Source organism: Musa acuminata, chromosome BXJ1-3 (genome assembly GCF_036884655.1).
Source record: "Musa acuminata AAA Group cultivar baxijiao chromosome BXJ1-3, Cavendish_Baxijiao_AAA, whole genome shotgun sequence".
NCBI lineage: Eukaryota > Viridiplantae > Streptophyta > Magnoliopsida > Zingiberales > Musaceae > Musa > Musa acuminata.
In genome coordinates this window covers 35,071,009-35,087,608 of record NC_088329.1, presented here as the reverse complement: position 1 = coordinate 35,087,608, position 16,600 = coordinate 35,071,009, and the positions used below count along the sequence as shown (strand labels likewise).

The following is a 16,600-nucleotide window of genomic DNA, read 5'->3' as shown; positions in this document are numbered from 1 at the left end:
CTCTGGTGGCGTTCGAAGGCACAGACCATCATGTTATCCGTGGCATGCGGCCGCCCGTTCTACCCCCTGCGATCCTTCCATGGCCAACCCAATCGCCTGGTGGTCCGACGCAGCAGGGCTTCAATCGTCGAGCGAGGTTCCCCATGCCGACCGTGGAGATCCTATAGCAGCGGAAGCTTGCCCCCCTCGTCGCCCTCCTCAAGAAGCAGATGGAACGCGCGGCCTCCAGGGACAGACGGAGATCCTGCCGTGGAAAGCAGAGTTGGTTCCGGAAGCCCTTCTACTAGTTTCTTGTCCCTGCTCTGCCCTCTTCTCAAGTTCTTTGGTGTAAGAATTACTCTCTCCTCTTTGGCATTTCTGTTCTTGATTCTGATTGTACTACGTTCTAGGACTTTAAAGAAGTGGTTGTTCTAGTTATCCGAATCTTAGTTCGTGCTTTCAGTGTTAGGGTTATTCTCAATAGGATTGTTTGTTCTAATCCATGTGCCTCGTAAACATCAAATCAAATTAATTTTCACCTTCTTCATTTCTCTGGATTAGAAACTGGACCCCTAGTGCCGGAGGAACCAGATAGCATCAAAGTCGAAATTTTGATGAAACCTGCTTTAGGGAAGCAATAATCAAATCTATTTATGTGAAAGAAAGGTTGATCATATAATTTGAGTGGGTTACTCTCTCTCTGCAAAAAATTCAAATGAGAATATCTGGTGAGGATATTAGTGATTTTGGTAGATTGGAAACCTGGATTCAAACTAAAAAGCGGCTATCTTGTTAGAACTAAATTGATGAACCCTACGAATAGCACATTTCGTTGTGACCTTTTGTGTCTTTTATACTTTCCTCCTGCTTCTGAACCAAATGGACCATGAAATGGGAACAAGAGTTATCTCACATCGATTCATTTCCTAAAGTTCGGATTCAATTACCAAATGTTTTGGATAATGTAGACACTTAAACTGCCTTTTTTCTTGTTACATATCGACGTTTGCAGCCATATGGCAGAAGTTTGTCTTTTAGAGAGTAAAATAAAACCATCTTACAAAATTACAGAAGGTTGAAATATGAGGGTCAGGACCTTGTCTATTTGGTACCTTCTTTGGTTTCTACCCTTTAATTCCCAGGTCTTGCCCTTGGACCTCTGGATTCAAAATGGATCCATTCCATTTGAAATGCACCTTGACCTGACAGTTCAACACAGATGATCTCAAATCTATTATTGACAAGCTTTTTCATGCATAGAGAATATTTTACTTGTAATAATACCATGCTTGCCAGATAATTTCAACAAATAATTAGACTGATAATGTTTCCCTTAGTTAGCTTTATTTGTTGTGCTTGAGGAACCCATTAAAGTTTTAAGCCGCTCTATGGATATGATTGATGTGTTTTGATCTTTTTCTTTGCAACAGGGAGGAGATCCGTCTCAAGAACGAAATGAATTTCTAGAGGTAGGATACATCCTAATCTTATATTTTTTTACTACTAACTGCTATGAGTATACAATATGCATCATTCTTCATCTGAATTAGTTGCTAGCTACATGATGCACTTAACCAATCAGCGAACAACTATTAGGATAAAGGACATATACAATTTTCTTTGTAATATGAGAATGTAATCCTTTTGATTGTAGCACGTGTCTTATTTTTTATTGTAGTACCTGTTTTATCTCACAGGTTGCAACATCTTCACTATCTAGTTTAGCTAGATCTCCATGGGGTTCAAAATCATTAAACAACATAAACAACCTGGAATCTGCAACAAGTCCACAACCATACTTGCAAATATATGAATTTGGTAAGCTTCTTCTTAATCTACAGAGGGATTTTCATGTTTAATTATGATAAACAAACAGTCTACAAGTGATTGGATCTAGCTTTAGATATGCTTTTAAGTGATCATATAAAACCAGCCAAATTAAGTAACAACCCACTATAACTTCGTTAATGCTTAAGAACAAAGTAGATTAAGAATCATTACTTGGAACTCCTACTTAGCACATGAAATTCATTTGACAAACTTGTAAAGAATTATGAGTCTCTTTGTCTTGGTACAATGGTAAGATTGTTTTTTACAATATGGGTTATCAGTATTCATGTCTCAGAAACAATATCTCTAATTATAAAGTAAATATAAAGTAAAGTAAGGTTGCATATATTGATTCTCCAAAGACCCCATTTACGAGATCCTCGTGCACTGGGTTCATCCTATTGTCTTGTTTGTTCACGAAAAAATTGATCATAGGTTATTAATCCTTTTTGGTTAATATGGTGAGAGAACTTACATCTTTAGTAGATGTACTTCTCTTTCCTTTTTCTTTTCTAAAACCCATCGGGAGGCTTATAAAACATCATGGTGCCTTTATTAGTTACATCAACTTAAAATTAAAGAGGCTTCATTGGAGAATTTAGTCTAATCCAGGTCATTCATGTCATTTACATGCTAGAGGTCATGTTTGCTTGTTTTTCATCAAATAAATCGAAAAGACATTTTTTTGTTTGACTTAGTGTCACGGACAAACTTCGAAACAGGGTGTTTGATGTAATGCTTATGTATGTCCGTGTCGTTTGGCATGTTCATGCCTTGTACAGCAGGTAGAGGGGCGGCCGAAGGCTTAATAGTCCCATATTAGTTGGGTTGGTGGCCTCTTTAGGCTTGTAAATAAAGGTTGTGTCATGTGGACATGTTCGAGAGCTTTTCGGTTTGTAATGGACCATTTTACCCTTTGTTGTGCCACTGTTCAGAGCTTGTAAAGTCTGTTTGTAATTTGCTTTGTCTATGAAGTGTTTTTCGGACATGTTTGCTTGTGGATCCCGATTGAGGCGTTCTCTTTAACCCGTTCTCTCTTTTGTTGGTCCTAAGGGACAATGGGAGGCTTCGGGGAGGCTGACCTTTGCGGACGGACGCGCAAGGGTGCCGCACGACTTAGGCAAAACCAGCTAAGTCCGTGTCATATGGTATCAGAGCGGGACAAGCACTCATAGAAACACTTAGCATGCAAACGTGGGGGACCTAGCGGGGCTGCGTTGAGGGCAGTCAGCACACGCGCGACCGTTTGGGGAAAAACGGGCATGGAGATGTAGGGAAAAGGAGTCGCTCAGAGGAGCGGGCATCTGAGTTTGGCATTCAGAGGAATGGCCAACCCTTCGCGCAAGAGGCACCACGAGAACAGGCAAGCTTGGAAGAATGTGGAGCGCACAAAGGTTGGGATGGCTGAGTTTGAGCTACGGCTCAACGTTGACAACTTTACTTGATGGTGCTCAAGGCAAGCGAGGCGCTTGGCAAAAGGACGAGACCATGCAAAGTGGAATGAGTTGCTCAACGACCGAAAGAGTTGTGCAAAGCTCACAGAGGTGAGGGGAATTGCTAACTCGAAGAATTCGGTACTCATGCATGGGCTTGTATGCGGACGATGGAATGTTCGTGGCCATCCCAAGGCGGTCGAGACTCGGCGCCAGTGAGCATTGAAACTTTCTCTTCGGCATGCGAAGGATACGTCCGGAGGAGGCTGAAGTGTGCAACGAGTTCAGCATGTTGCTAGGCCTTGAGGGGTGCAGCGGTGGCTGTATTGACGTGGAGGCGCAATCTAGCAAGTGCGTTTGCAAGAGGCAGAACAATGCACAGTTTGTTCAGCAGATCGGAGTAGTCCAAGGGGATGGTGGTCTCCGAAACGAAGAGAGATGTTGCTCCAACGGGACAATTATCCAGGAGGGATAAGTCTCGGCTCTCCAGAGGGAGAATCATGTGAGACGGACTTCACATGTTGAGGAGGAGTACCTCACAAACAACAACTCCATGAAGCTCAATGGACCGAACAAGCAGCGAGGAGTTGTCGCATGATCTCGCTCGAGAGAATGCATTGGTGGATGCATTGCGAGATCAAGTGGGGGAGCGACCTGAAGCAACTTAAATGAAGGCACACTTAGAGTCGATATGGAGATCGGACTCAAGGGAGGGCTGACCCGTGGAATGGTGGGCGCGAGGGCCACCATCGACTCAATGCAAAAACGAGGAACTGAGCAACTTGGGTGTAACTTGGCGAAGTACCCAAGCCGCATGAAGGGAGCCAGCAGAGAAGTTGGAACATGGAGCAGAGGCACAGTGCTTTCCTTAGACAGAGGTCAAGGACATGAACTCTTGTAGAGGCAAGAGCAGGATCATGTTGTTCCATGGGTCCTTCATTCTGACGGAGTGGACTCATCTTGCATGGTGCCAAAGACGAAGGGAGCTTCTGGGCACATGCACCTTATCTCGGAGGAGCATTTGATGGAGGAACTAAGGCGACTCAATTTGCAGAGGCGAAGTTGGGTTCAGAAGGCCTTAGCACGGGGCAAGAGGACGCAGAGGCGGGTACTCTTGAAGAATATGCCACAGTGTTGCCATTCAAGTTGCCATGAAGGAAGCGGTGCGCAGCAGAGATTGTGCTGGTAGGGGCAGAGGCCCAGGATCCAGGCAATGGTGCACAAATTACAGCGAAGTCGGTGGACTTCGGGAGCTACTAGGCGACGGACTGTCCTAGAGCGGTGCTTCATCTAGGTGTAACCCAAGAGTGGGTGGATGAAGGTCGATTGCCAAAGGAGCGAACAAAATCGAAGGTGGAAGAGACCCTGCGATGTATTGGCAGAGGCCACACATGGAGGGTTCACAATTTGAGTTTATTCCACAAGGATCAGAATGCAATGGAGATGTCACCAGGAGGCGACATGGTGCAGCGGATCGTGGTGGAACAGTTCGTGGCAATGCGATACACACGACTTAGTCCCGGGAGGGACTGGATCATATGGAGGTATGATCGGGAGCTACTGGAAGTTCCACTTCGGTGAACAACACGACGTCAAGAAGGGCTATGGATTCAAGGAGTGAAGGCCATGGTACCGCAGAGGCGGGTCTTCCGTGCGTGCATCGAATTTTGCATCGGATGAAAACCTTGGTCATCAGCATATGGGGGCTGGGTTCCACCAAGGGAAAAGTTCGAATACAAGTACCAGTGAGTTCCATGGGGGGAACTTGATCATGCAGAGGTATGATCGAAGCAGCTGGAGAGTTGGACTGCTCCAGAGCTAATATTCGCTTAAGGGAGCCCGGCAAGTCAGAGGACAAGGCCGAGTAAGCGAACGTTGCTACCAAGGAAGCTAAGGAGAACAGAATTGGTGCAAACTCTACAACGTGATGGCAGAGGCCATGCATGGGAGTTGCAGTCTGTCTTTCCATCGACAAAACGGACTGCTTGGAAAACACAGAGGTGTTGAAGCATGGGGTCGAAAGGAGCGAGGAAGCGACAACGAGTCCAGAGGGACTTAGCTACCCAAAATCAAGCATCAGTTAGAATGGAGGTGGACTCAGAGGAGTGCCACAGAGACATATCTACTGATTGTGAAGAAAAGGGATTCAGAGGCGAGGCGACGGATAGTAGCGCCATGGGCATGGCAGCACCATGGTACTGCAGAGGCGGGACTTCCGTGAAAGTCATTGATCCCTTGCTCTCACGGAGGGAGAGCGCTTGGTCGTGAAAGGGGCCGAGGAGGTGGAGCATGCAGAGGCAATCTCCAAGTACCGAGACAAGGCTGAAGGGCAGAGGCCAAGAAACTTCGTAAGACCGGTGTCAACAAGTTTCACATCAAGATAGCCGTAAGTGAAGGACTTCGGGTTATGCAAGAGTGCACGACCAAGGAACGAAGCAAGCAGTACGTGGTGCTGTACCTTTGCTACTCAGTGGAGTAGGCGGTAGGGTTGATGGAGAAGATGGTACAATCCCAGAGGCGACCTCATCTATCAGAGAATTACTCCAAGTTGGGGTGAAAACTTCCTGCATTCCAGAAGTTCAATGGCATTGAGAAGGTGAATCACAGTAACTAACTCAACGCAAGGAGTGCAAACACTTCAAGTGCTTCAGAAGTGTGAGCAAAGAGCAGGCGAAGGCCAGTAACCAGCTCGATGCATGAAGTACAACCTCGAGGAGGCGGGCGAAGTCAAGTAACCTTTGCCTTCTCAACTCTTAAGAGAATGGGCGAAACCGAGTACCCCAATTCTCTTATCTATCCAGTAGAGGAGCTCTGCACTAGTTCAAAGACCCTTCGAAGATAACGGAAGACAATAGTTGTCAAATCCTCACCAACGGTGATCAGTGCTACTGAGAGTAGATTGTCCGCTTCATTTCCCAACGAAATGCCAATCGAAAGCGGAAGTGATGCGAACCTACTTGGATGTGACAACTAACTGAAAGAAGAGTCAATGAGCAGATTTTGTGGAGGAAGGACCCAAAACTTCAGAAGTTTGCGAGACGATGCTCGTTAAAGCTCCAACAAGCATCCACCCAATTCGAGCAGCATGTGGAATTTATGAGAGACTGGCGCAGTAAGGATGGTCTTTTCCTTCATCTGGGAGATCCGCAGGAATCAATGAGGATCAACACAACTCAGCCAACCCCACATGGCGGATCAAAGGTTCGACTACTCAGAAACAGCAGCGGAGAGCAGCTGGGAGCCAGGAGGCGCATTGCAGCTGGAGCAGAAGATTGAAGACTCAGCAAAGGCGAAGAGTTGCAGTGTTCACAAAGGCTTCGACGAGGACGTCGAAGGGATAAGTGGGGGAGAATGTCACGGATAAACTTCGAAACAGGGTGTTTGATGTAATGCTTATGTATGTCCGTGTCGTTTGGCATGTTCATGCCTTGTACAGCAGGTAGAGGGGCGGCCGAAGGCTTAATAGTCCCATGTTAGTTGGGTTGGTGGCCTCTTTAGGCTTGTAAATAAAGGTTGTGTCATGTGGACACGTTCGAGAGCTTTTCGGTCTGTAATGGACCATTTTACCCTTTGTTGTGTCACTGTTCAGAGCTTGTAAAGTCTGTTTGTAATTTGCTTTGTCTATGAAGTGTTTTTCGGACATGTTTGCTTGTGGATCCCGATTGAGGCGTTCTCTTTAACCCGTTCTCTCTTTTGTTGGTCCTAAGGGACAATGGGAGGCTTCGGGGAGGCTGACCTTTGCGGACGGACGCGCAAGGGTGCCGCACGACTTAGGCAAAACCAGCTAAGTCCGTGTCATTAGGGCAACACATGAAATGTGTACCTGTGAAGTTGTATTTCTCAACTTAAAATTCTTACCTTATTAAGAAAATGATTCATTCACTATGATATTTATGTTGATTGTGTTGCGACTTGCGACACTTTTTTTCAGAATAGCATTGATTCACAAGTGGAATGTTCTTAATATTATTTTTCAACAGAGGCATGCCCTTTTTGTAGGAGGGTCAGAGAAGCAATGACTGAGCTGGATCTCACGGTAGAGGTACTAAAAAGTGATACTTATATTATTATTACCCTTAACCCTGTGAGTCCGTATACACATTTATCTGAAATTTTGTGTGAAGAAGGTTGGCAATGAAGGCATCCAAAGTCCTACTTTCTTTCATGCTTAAGAAACATAATTTGATGATATAAATGAATAGGAATTAGTGATCATTTAATCTCCCACATAGATTTAATTGGTTTCCAGTAAAATTTTCTCTGAGTTATTAGAAATAATACATCGATTCAATTTCAGGTCCATCCATGATATTGTACTTTAACATGTTCTCTTTTTTGATAAGTACTTTCATATGTCAGTTTGTCATATTTGGATCAGTTTTCAGGTTTACCCTTGCCCAAAAGGATCACTACGCCATAGAGAATTGGTCCGGAGTATTGGTGGGAAAGAACAGTAAGTATTACATTCACCGTCTTTAATCAAATACTTTGAGTAATAGCACTTCCATAATTATAATTGTCATCCATTATCATGTTTGATGTTAATATGACATATTCATTTATAAATATTGCAGCTTATGTTATTTTCTATTTCTTTTTTTGGACATTTGCATATGCATAATTTCAATGAATTGGTCTGAGACGTGCCATTTAGTTATTAATTGAAAGAATATATTTCTGTGATGTGAAGTTTCTCTTGTTGTGATGCTTTTATTATGTGGGGTTTATTAGAATCTCATTTTTACTTGAAAAATGCTTTTATGCAGGTTTCCTTTTCTTGTGGATTTGAATACTGGTGTTTCAACGTACGAAAGCAGTAAGTCATCATGCTGTAGTATGCTTTCAGTTATTGCACATGAATACAGAACTTATAGGTGAAAATTTTTAAACCAGAGTATTTAGTTTGGTATTTCTCGATTGTCTTCTCCATAACAGTTGGCATCAGAATTAAAATCAGAATTTAATTTGAAATCCACTAGAATTTTTAGGAATGAGATCTGAAATCACACTTCCAGCTCACTAGGTAGAATTTCAAATCTTTCCATATAGGGGATTTTGATTCCCTTAATGATGAGATTTGAAATTTTATTCACCATAACCAAATATAACTCTTGAAATTGATACCATTTATTTTAATTTTCATTCCAGTGATCAAAACCTGTGAACCAAATGACCTTTTAAAGTTTATTATGTAACAAAGAGATGATTACTGATATATCTATTTGATACCAGTATTGCTTATGGAATTATTTTAAATTTATAATGTATAACGGGATCTTTTGATCTGTGAAGTTCCTATCATTGATAAGAGGTAGTAGCTTCATGGCAGGCTTCATTTTCATGCCATTATCTGCATGCAAATGCAATGTTTTGATACAATTTGTGATAGCATCTACTCTTAGTTGGCTAGGTTTCTTGTACAAGGATGATGCTTTCGTGTACCAGTTGCTATTCATGTTAAACTGAGCTTTGAAGGTGGATATCATATTTGTGATTTGCTACTTCTAGAATCATGCGAATATTTATCTTTCTGCATGTTACTGTGATCTTGCTTGTAAACTTTATTGATGTCTGAAAACCTCCTTATAACATGTAATTTGTACATGTATAGATGATATAGTGAAGTACCTATTCAGGCAGTATGGTCAAGGGAGGAACCCATCTTTTGGTCTCTTGGAGAGGTAATATTTATCAGTCATTTTGAAGTTTTGTTCATCTAGATACTGACATTTCATTTTGTTTTGTTATATTTTGCTTTTTTTTGTTTTCGGCGGGAGGGGAGTTTGAGAATCTAACACCTGGCCTCTTAGTATTGATTTCTGAGGGATAACATAACATGTAGTGATGCTTGAATGTTGAGGAGTATTAGTTCAAGCATTAAAAATGTTCAATTACTTTCAAAGAAGTACTATGACTAGAAATGTGACTAAAGTAGGCAATAGCTGGCATATGTAATATAAAAGAAGTTGATCTTGTGTCCAACTTGAGAAGATCATTTAGTTACAGGTTTACTTGGTCGGATTAGTTTAAGTCTCTTGAAATTGATATTGGCCTTGTTGATCGTAGTTCCAAAGAGTTTGGAACTTCTTTAAGATGCTGGTTGGATGTTACAGAATCCTGGTAACTTTATACACATGCCATGCAAGCATCCATACGTAAGTTGAATTTGGTGTCCCATTGAGGAATCCGTATTTTGACAATAGTCCTATTTGTGTCATATTTTCCACTTCTTGTTATATTAGCAAAATTATATCCATGTCAAGAGCACTACAAGACTCTTCTTTTAGAGCTGTATATATAATCTCAAGATTTTCAGGTTTGAATATGTCGCTTTTCATTTCTGCAAAGATGTCTCTTGATGATTGTTCCTAGGTTTTAATATAAGGTAGCAGACCAGGAATCCTGTTCTTTGGATTTAAATTAGATCATTCTGAATGTACGATTCTGTTTACCTGCATTATCTATTAGCATGCTTGTAGAACATACTTCTAGAACCATTTAATATCAGAATTTGTCATTATGTTGTTGATAATATGAGTTACTAATTAGCTATTAATCACAGTCAATTCCTCTTTAATTCCATGAGGTATAATTTTTCCTGAAAATTCCTTGAATATTTCTTAATAATTTATATTAACTGTTGTCTAATTCTTTCATTATGTAGTTCAATGGTTTTCTTTTCTGTGATAATCACCATTACATGTCTTCTTAGGTTGTCTCTCTGTATAATGTTACTTTTCTTGTTTCATTTAGTTGAAGACCACATGATAATTTAAATGAACGAAGACTGGCTAAACCTATGACATGAGCCACTACATAGGAACTAGAAAGAGATACATAGCTACAGGAACTTTTATGCAGTATCATAACATAGAACCCTCCGAGGAAGAATTAGGTATGATGTACAAACTACAATTTATTGTCACCTTTGTTGTAGCTTTTGACCTATGCTGAGCTTGTCCTTATATGTATGTACTTTCTTTAGCCATTCGTGTACCCGTGAACTATAAATATTTTTGTTTCAACCCTAGCCTTGTCAGGTTGGCAATCAAGTAATTCATGTGGCTGGTACAATTTTCAGGCTCCATGTACCGACTTCATCTTGATGTTAAAAAGGCTTATGTGACGATGATGATATACATGTGTATCAAGTGAACTTCAACATCTAAGTAGTTAAGAATTCTTCACTGCCATCATTGCTGCATTGTTGGTGCAGAACTGTCGAATCATTTTACTTGAGAATATATTGCCAAATAAGACACCAATTTCTAGAATGTCTAATTTCATAAATTGAAATCTTACCCACCTATGGGAGGAGCAGCACAGTGTTCACAGGATGGGTACCTACTCTTCTACGGGCCGGTAGAGGCATGACATTGTGGAAAAATGCAGGAAAGGAACCTTCGATGAAGCTAGAACTTTATTCATATGAGAACAGTGTGGTATGCAATACTTTCCTTCGACAAATGTTCTTTTGATGTCTTTTCCATCCTCAATCTTCTTTTTATATGTAGTATTCTAGGATTGTTCGAGAAGCGCTTTGTGAGTTGGAACTTCCATACATTCTCCAAAATGTTGGAGAGGGCTCAACAAAATCCAAGTTGCTTCTTGAGACATCTGGTTCGAACAAGGTGAGCCATCAAGGTGTAAAGATCGATTTGCATTAAAAACAAAAGAAGATATCTAAATATACACAGAAAGATGTTGTGCTTGCATATCAACTGAATTTTTAAGCACAATGTTCTCTATTCTAGATAGCCAAGTAAACAACTTCTTACTGGGAAATCATGCACTTATTAGAAAAAGAGTTTGCTATGTCAGCACAAGAACCCATTTTTGTATTAAAGAGGCCACATGGCACCTGTTCTTCCTTGCTAATCCTCTTGACACAGTAGGAAGTATTTATGGGTCTAGGTAATATCACATAATTAACAAGCATAGCCCAATAATCCTTTGTAATACTTGTTTACCTTCTTGTATACTTCAATTGTTTTCTATTTTATCATGAGAAATTTATTTTTTTATAAAGCAAGTAGGCTTTTAGCTGATAACCAATTATGGGTTTCTCTAAGTATGTGATTATCTGGAGATATAGGCTAGTAATACAATGAGATCATAGATAGAAGAATATGATGGCACGGATTGGTATCTAGGAACGGGACTTCGAAAATAATGGCAATGACAACTGCTGGATCCGTTGGTAGGATTGCTTGGCAATGACAAGTTTCATTGAGATATTTTTGTTGTCATGCTATTGCAACATCTAATGTAATTGATCCTAACATCAATTGTGTGGCATTTATCTGTTGCAGGTACCATATCTTGTTGATCCTAACACCGGATTACAAATGGGTGACTATAAGAAGATTTTGTCTTACTTATTCCAGACATACTCTGCCAGTAACTAGATTTTCTTTCGCAAGCTCATTGGACTGTATCACACGAGACGTGTCCCTTCCATTTCATGCAGTAAGCTGTGTCATTTACCAAACTTTCGCCCAGCTAGAAAAAGAAGTGAAGAAATGTATGATGCTCAGTAATTCATTTGACAAATCTAAACCAGTACCTTTAGCTGATAGATTGCATTCCACTGAGAAATTCCACGATTGAGCTTTTGTTGAAGTATGCTAATTCCTTCAAGTACAGATACATTACACCATTTATATGTAATCATATAAATGTCTTTCTTTGTCATTAAACATTTCCATGGTCATCACCATTTATCCTTTGTTAGTAGTGATCACCCCAACCACTCATCATTATCATCCTATTTTTTATGTTGACCACATTTAGAGAATAAAGGAGACCTAGCAAAACTACACTTCTTTGCTAAATCAGTCATTTGCGCACCACAAAGGTCCTACCTTGATGCCTTGATGCAATGCCAGCACACTGTAGATGTGCTTCAGACTAGTTCATATGGTAATGTACTGTCTCAAGCAACTTTTATACTTTGAGGACACTGATTGCCCAAATCTTTGAGAACATTGCACATCCTTCTATTTCTATGGTATAATAGACCTTCCAGTGCTAGACAAATATTTATGTTCAGAGTCAAAGCATGTGATTGCTAACCAGGGAGCACTACTCTCCAATGGAGCAGTGATGCTCCTTATACCCTTATCATAAATGCCACTAAATGAGTTGACCTGCTGTTTTGGTTCCCATCTGTGGTAAGTTTCCAGTACTTTACCAGCCTATGGGCAGTGAAACCTGCAATCTGTTCCCACAACATAGGAGAAGCATAGTAGAGTCTAGTAGGGGATGCTGTAAAAACATCTCTATTAGGGAGATAATGTTGGTGAGCACTCACAGCTTCAGTTGAGATAAAGAAAGCTTTACTAATATCACATGAACTTTATCCCATGCACTTCACTGCTTTGTACATTGTTCAGAACCAACTCATGAGGAAACTGAACATACAGTCAGTTCAGGAAGATGGCACCAAACTAGTAAATGCTATTGCCTTGGCAATGTTTAATGACAAAAGACTGACTATATGGTGACAGCAATGTCTTCTAAAGGTTGGTAGTTCAAATATCAATGGTGAAATAATATATTTATTGTCTTACTCAAAGGGAAATATGGTATGCATGTATGTTGTGCCCAAGTTTCTACACTTCAATGGGAATATAATGTTTGATAGTTGGCTTCTGTGGTCAGAGTTCTTAGCCAAAAATAATAAATTGCATGGATGACTACATGCTTGCCTTGTGCAATTGGATTCACATGTATTTGCTGAACTCAGTGGGGGAGTGCTTTCAACCATGATAGTAGGATAGTGACCTACTTGACAAACAAAGGTGGAGATCATAGTGACCTTAAGGAAACAAGGTAATGTATTAATTCAATCTTTTTGCAGAGCCAGCTCTGATCCTCATTTTGATCATCTTCTTGATGATAAAATATATGATCTACTTGTCCTTATTTTAAAGTATATATATATATATATATATATATATATATATATATATATATATATATATATATATATATATCTCCCCCCTCATTTTGATCATCTTCTTGATGATAAAATATATGATCTACTTGTCCTCTATTTTAAAGTATAAATAGCATCTCTCTCTCTCTCTCTCTCTCTCTCTCTCTCTCCTCATTTTGATCATCTTCTTGATGATAAAATATATGATCTACTTGTCCTCTATTTTAAAGTATAAATAACATATATATATATATATATATATATATATATATATGTGTGTGTGTGTGTGTGTGTGTGTGTGTGTGTGTGTGTGTGTGTTTATATATGTACAACTAAGTATATTTTGATGGTTTGCCAATTGATCTGCCAATTATGACATGCTGTTCATATTCAAAGTTCTTATATGAAGGATCAAGAAAACACAAACCAGTTCTTGAGAATGAAAAGAGAAGGTCAAAGAGAAGTCATACAGCCATATGAAAGAAAGAGGCAGTGATTGATAACTATTCAAGGGATGTCTTCCTTGTCAGCTGTCTGAAACACCTGAAAGCATAGTCCTGGAATGACATTGAAGTGATCAACAACTAAGCTTGGAGAACTCTGTAGAAGAAAAAGTTCATGGTTTCAATCCACCAAGCTTCCTATCCTCCTTCATCACCTCATGAGTGACATGAGAAAATAGCTATGGCATGCGACCACCAAACTCAAAACTTGTAGGATGAGTATTTGCTATGGAAACACTAAATGACAGTGAGAATGGCAGAATGAAGTGGTCATTCAAGCTGGAGAGAGATCTTCCCTGCCAAATTGTGCTTGTTGTTGTGCATCCACACCTTGAGGACTCTCCTCTTCACCCCAGTCTCCTGGCAGAACTGCTGCACCACACTCTCCTCCTGCTTCTGAAGCCTCCATCCCACCTTCTCAGCAAAGCTCAGCATCTTCTCCTTCTGCTCTGTAGTAAACCTAGTTCTGAACCTCTTCTTCACCATGGCAGGCATCGGCACCATCCCGCCAACTCCTTCCATCTCGTCAGACTCGGAGGTCTGCATGGCTCCCAGTGGCATCACCACCCTTGGAACGAGGCTGTTACTTGCAGGGCTGTAGCCAAATGCATCTGATCCTGAGACGAGGAAGCCCTTCTGACCCATCATCACCTTCCTCCCCCTAAAGGGGTGGAAGCAGTCACACGAGGGCTCGCCTTCCTTCTCTTTCCTGTGGAAGTTCCTGTGGCAGCCGCAGGCAGAGCACTTCAAGGCCTCTGGAGTTCCTTCCTCCCCACTTGGCATGAACTCGCCACAGCCATCAGTAGCACTCCCACCGATGGAAGCTGCGTGGTTCTTGTGGCACTCCCTGTACTTCACCACCACCCCTTTCTTGCCATGGTGATGGTGGTCCTCTGTGGTGACAATGGAGAGGGGAGGAGGAGGCCCATTGGTGGAGTGGTGGATAGGAGGGGTGTCATGGATGCTGCTGTTGTGGCCATGATCACCAACACATGCACTGGCCATTGGTGTTGGCATCTCTTCTTCACGACCAGAAACATCCATTCTCTCTCAATCTTTGTTCTCTTTCTTTATTTGAAGTGCTCTTCTTGACCTGAACACCAGAAGGAAAAGGACAATGGACAAGAAAGATTGATCTTTTTTCTTCTTTCTTTCTGAGAGCTAGACTAGACCACCCTCAAGGCTCAAAACATAAGCTATGGCTTCGGGTATGTCTTGGAAATCCAACTAAGATACTAATGGATCACTTTGGCTTTTGCAGAAATCAAAACCCTCAGGTTCTGGTGATCCTTATCCTGACACTCCTTGGGGTGAGGACCCAAGTGTGGATGAAGATCGGAGACACTAACAATGGAAGAGATGCTTGAATCTTTTCTCGATGTAAATGCGTTGAGAAGAAAGTAGAGGAAGGTAAGTAAGATTAGCAGTTTAACGAGGGGGAGAAGAAGACTCGAAGAATTTGTTCCGAATGACTGCCCTGAAGTTTTTCCTTGTACGAAGGAGGAGGAGGAGGAGGAGGAAGAACTTTGGAGTCTCCATAAGACCAAGCATTCATTATGATCTGTAGACCGGTAATTACCGCTCTTTCTAAGAAGGTGAAGTCCTCAAATCTCATACAAAAGACAACTCAATTAGTTCCTGTGGGCTGTGAGAAAGAAAACAACAACAGTGCCAAAGGTCTTCTTCCTAGAACCTCTTCATTGTCTCCAAGGACAGCTGAAGAGAGCAAGAAGAGGTACTCCATGATACCTGGAGTCATGCAGAAGCGCAGAATGGTTGACAACCTGGGACAGAGCAAATCCCACCATCCTCGCTCTCGGCTGCAGGCATGGAAGGTGAGAGAAAATCTGCATGGATTTTATCCCATAAGAAGGTACAGTGTATGCTTCGTTGTTCTTTCCATTGCGAGAATTGAGCATCAAGAGGAACTTGGACCGAAGAAGGAAGGCAAAACAAATAAAGGCCAAAGGGTGGAAGAAATCCCAGAGAGAGGAAATAAAGTGATTTGGTAGAAGGGCTGTGGTGTGAGACAATAAGAGTCTTACAGCAGTAGTGAGGGAGCACAAATGTTGGAACAAGAAAGGGAAGGTAGAATTTTACAGGACAAAGGAAAACCGAGAAAGTTTTAAGGGAGGCTGTGACCAAACAAAAAGAAAGTGGGGTGTTTGCTTTGCTTGCACTATCAGGAATCAAGCTTACGCCATAGATGGAGAGAGTGATGAGACAGAGAAAGAGACGACTGCTGTGTCAGAGAAGGGAGGCACTCGGTGAGAGACAGAGAGAGAGAGAGAGAGAGAGAGAGGAAGCAGCAGCAACAGTCCCCCTCATTATGGCGTCGAGGAACATAAAGAAAGCTTGCTAACAATACACCCTTACAGGAAAACAAATGACACAAACACGTCACAGCTTGAGAGTGGCCGAAGTCCCCACAGCATACCCTCAACATTCCATTCCTCTCGCCGAGGAAATCAGATGTCGACGATTTGGCAGCAACTTCGGGCGTGCAATGAGTCCGATGAGAACCTGCTGTCATCAACGTCACTGGGAAGCTCTTCATGCACATTATCTTATTGTCAGCAAGAAAATAATGCACCATTCATGTGCGATGGGACTTTACTCGGTGCATCTCTCATACTTCAAGCATCCTATGATTCGTTGCACTATCTTGGTCGGCTACTGGCAATGCTGCTCGAGCTTAGATCAGGCTTTGAAGGTTTCAGAGCCTTCCTTCCTTCCTTCCTCGGAAACATAAACGTCTGTTTGAGGACACTCTTATCGAGTGTTTGAGCTCTGTATTCAAAGATCATTACCGGTTCTTCACTGAACAAAGGGTAAAACAAAAGGTGAATGCCATGGTCCATGGGATTCATTGTTCTTTGGCTGAGCAACATCCTCCATCACAAGCCACTTTTGCT

The 16,600-nt window shown here is 41.5% G+C and overlaps 2 protein-coding genes across 3 annotated transcripts; one reads left to right on the top strand and one right to left on the bottom strand.

Annotated features, from left to right (window-relative positions):
* LOC103978491 (uncharacterized) lies at window positions 1-11,820 on the top strand. Of its 2 annotated transcripts, XM_009394299.3 has the most exons (10): window positions 1-327; window positions 1,410-1,448; window positions 1,677-1,797; window positions 7,223-7,284; window positions 7,628-7,695; window positions 8,009-8,058; window positions 8,854-8,923; window positions 10,564-10,684; window positions 10,757-10,873; window positions 11,555-11,820. In XM_009394299.3, the coding sequence occupies exons 1-10, from the start codon at window positions 31-33 to the stop codon at window positions 11,648-11,650; spliced, it is 1,041 nt and encodes a 346-aa protein (XP_009392574.2). In that variant the 5' UTR covers window positions 1-30; the 3' UTR covers window positions 11,651-11,820. The 2 variants fall into 2 exon arrangements, with proteins under 2 accessions (XP_009392574.2, XP_009392576.2); XM_009394301.3 differs by lacking the exons at window positions 1,677-1,797; window positions 7,223-7,284.
* A 1,726-nt stretch (window positions 11,821-13,546) lies between these two features.
* On the bottom strand, window positions 13,547-16,482 carry LOC135637354 (zinc-finger homeodomain protein 4-like). The gene has a single exon (XM_065150052.1). The coding sequence runs from the start codon at window positions 14,727-14,729 to the stop codon at window positions 13,956-13,958; it is 774 nt and encodes a 257-aa protein (XP_065006124.1). The 5' UTR covers window positions 14,730-16,482; the 3' UTR covers window positions 13,547-13,955.
* Between the last annotated feature and the right edge of the window lie 118 nt (window positions 16,483-16,600).

Excerpts from the sequence above, each read along its gene's own strand:
- LOC103978491 (XM_009394299.3), top strand. The coding sequence starts at position 31 with ATGTTATCCGTGGCATGCGGCCGCCCGTTCTACCCCCTGCGATCCTTC. Across the intron at positions 1,449-1,676 it reads AACGAAATGAATTTCTAGAG|GTTGCAACATCTTCACTATC; the intron begins GTAGGATACATC and ends TTTATCTCACAG. Across the intron at positions 10,874-11,554 it reads AGACATCTGGTTCGAACAAG|GTACCATATCTTGTTGATCC; the intron begins GTGAGCCATCAA and ends TATCTGTTGCAG.
- LOC135637354 (XM_065150052.1), bottom strand. The coding sequence starts at position 14,729 with ATGGATGTTTCTGGTCGTGAAGAAGAGATGCCAACACCAATGGCCAGT.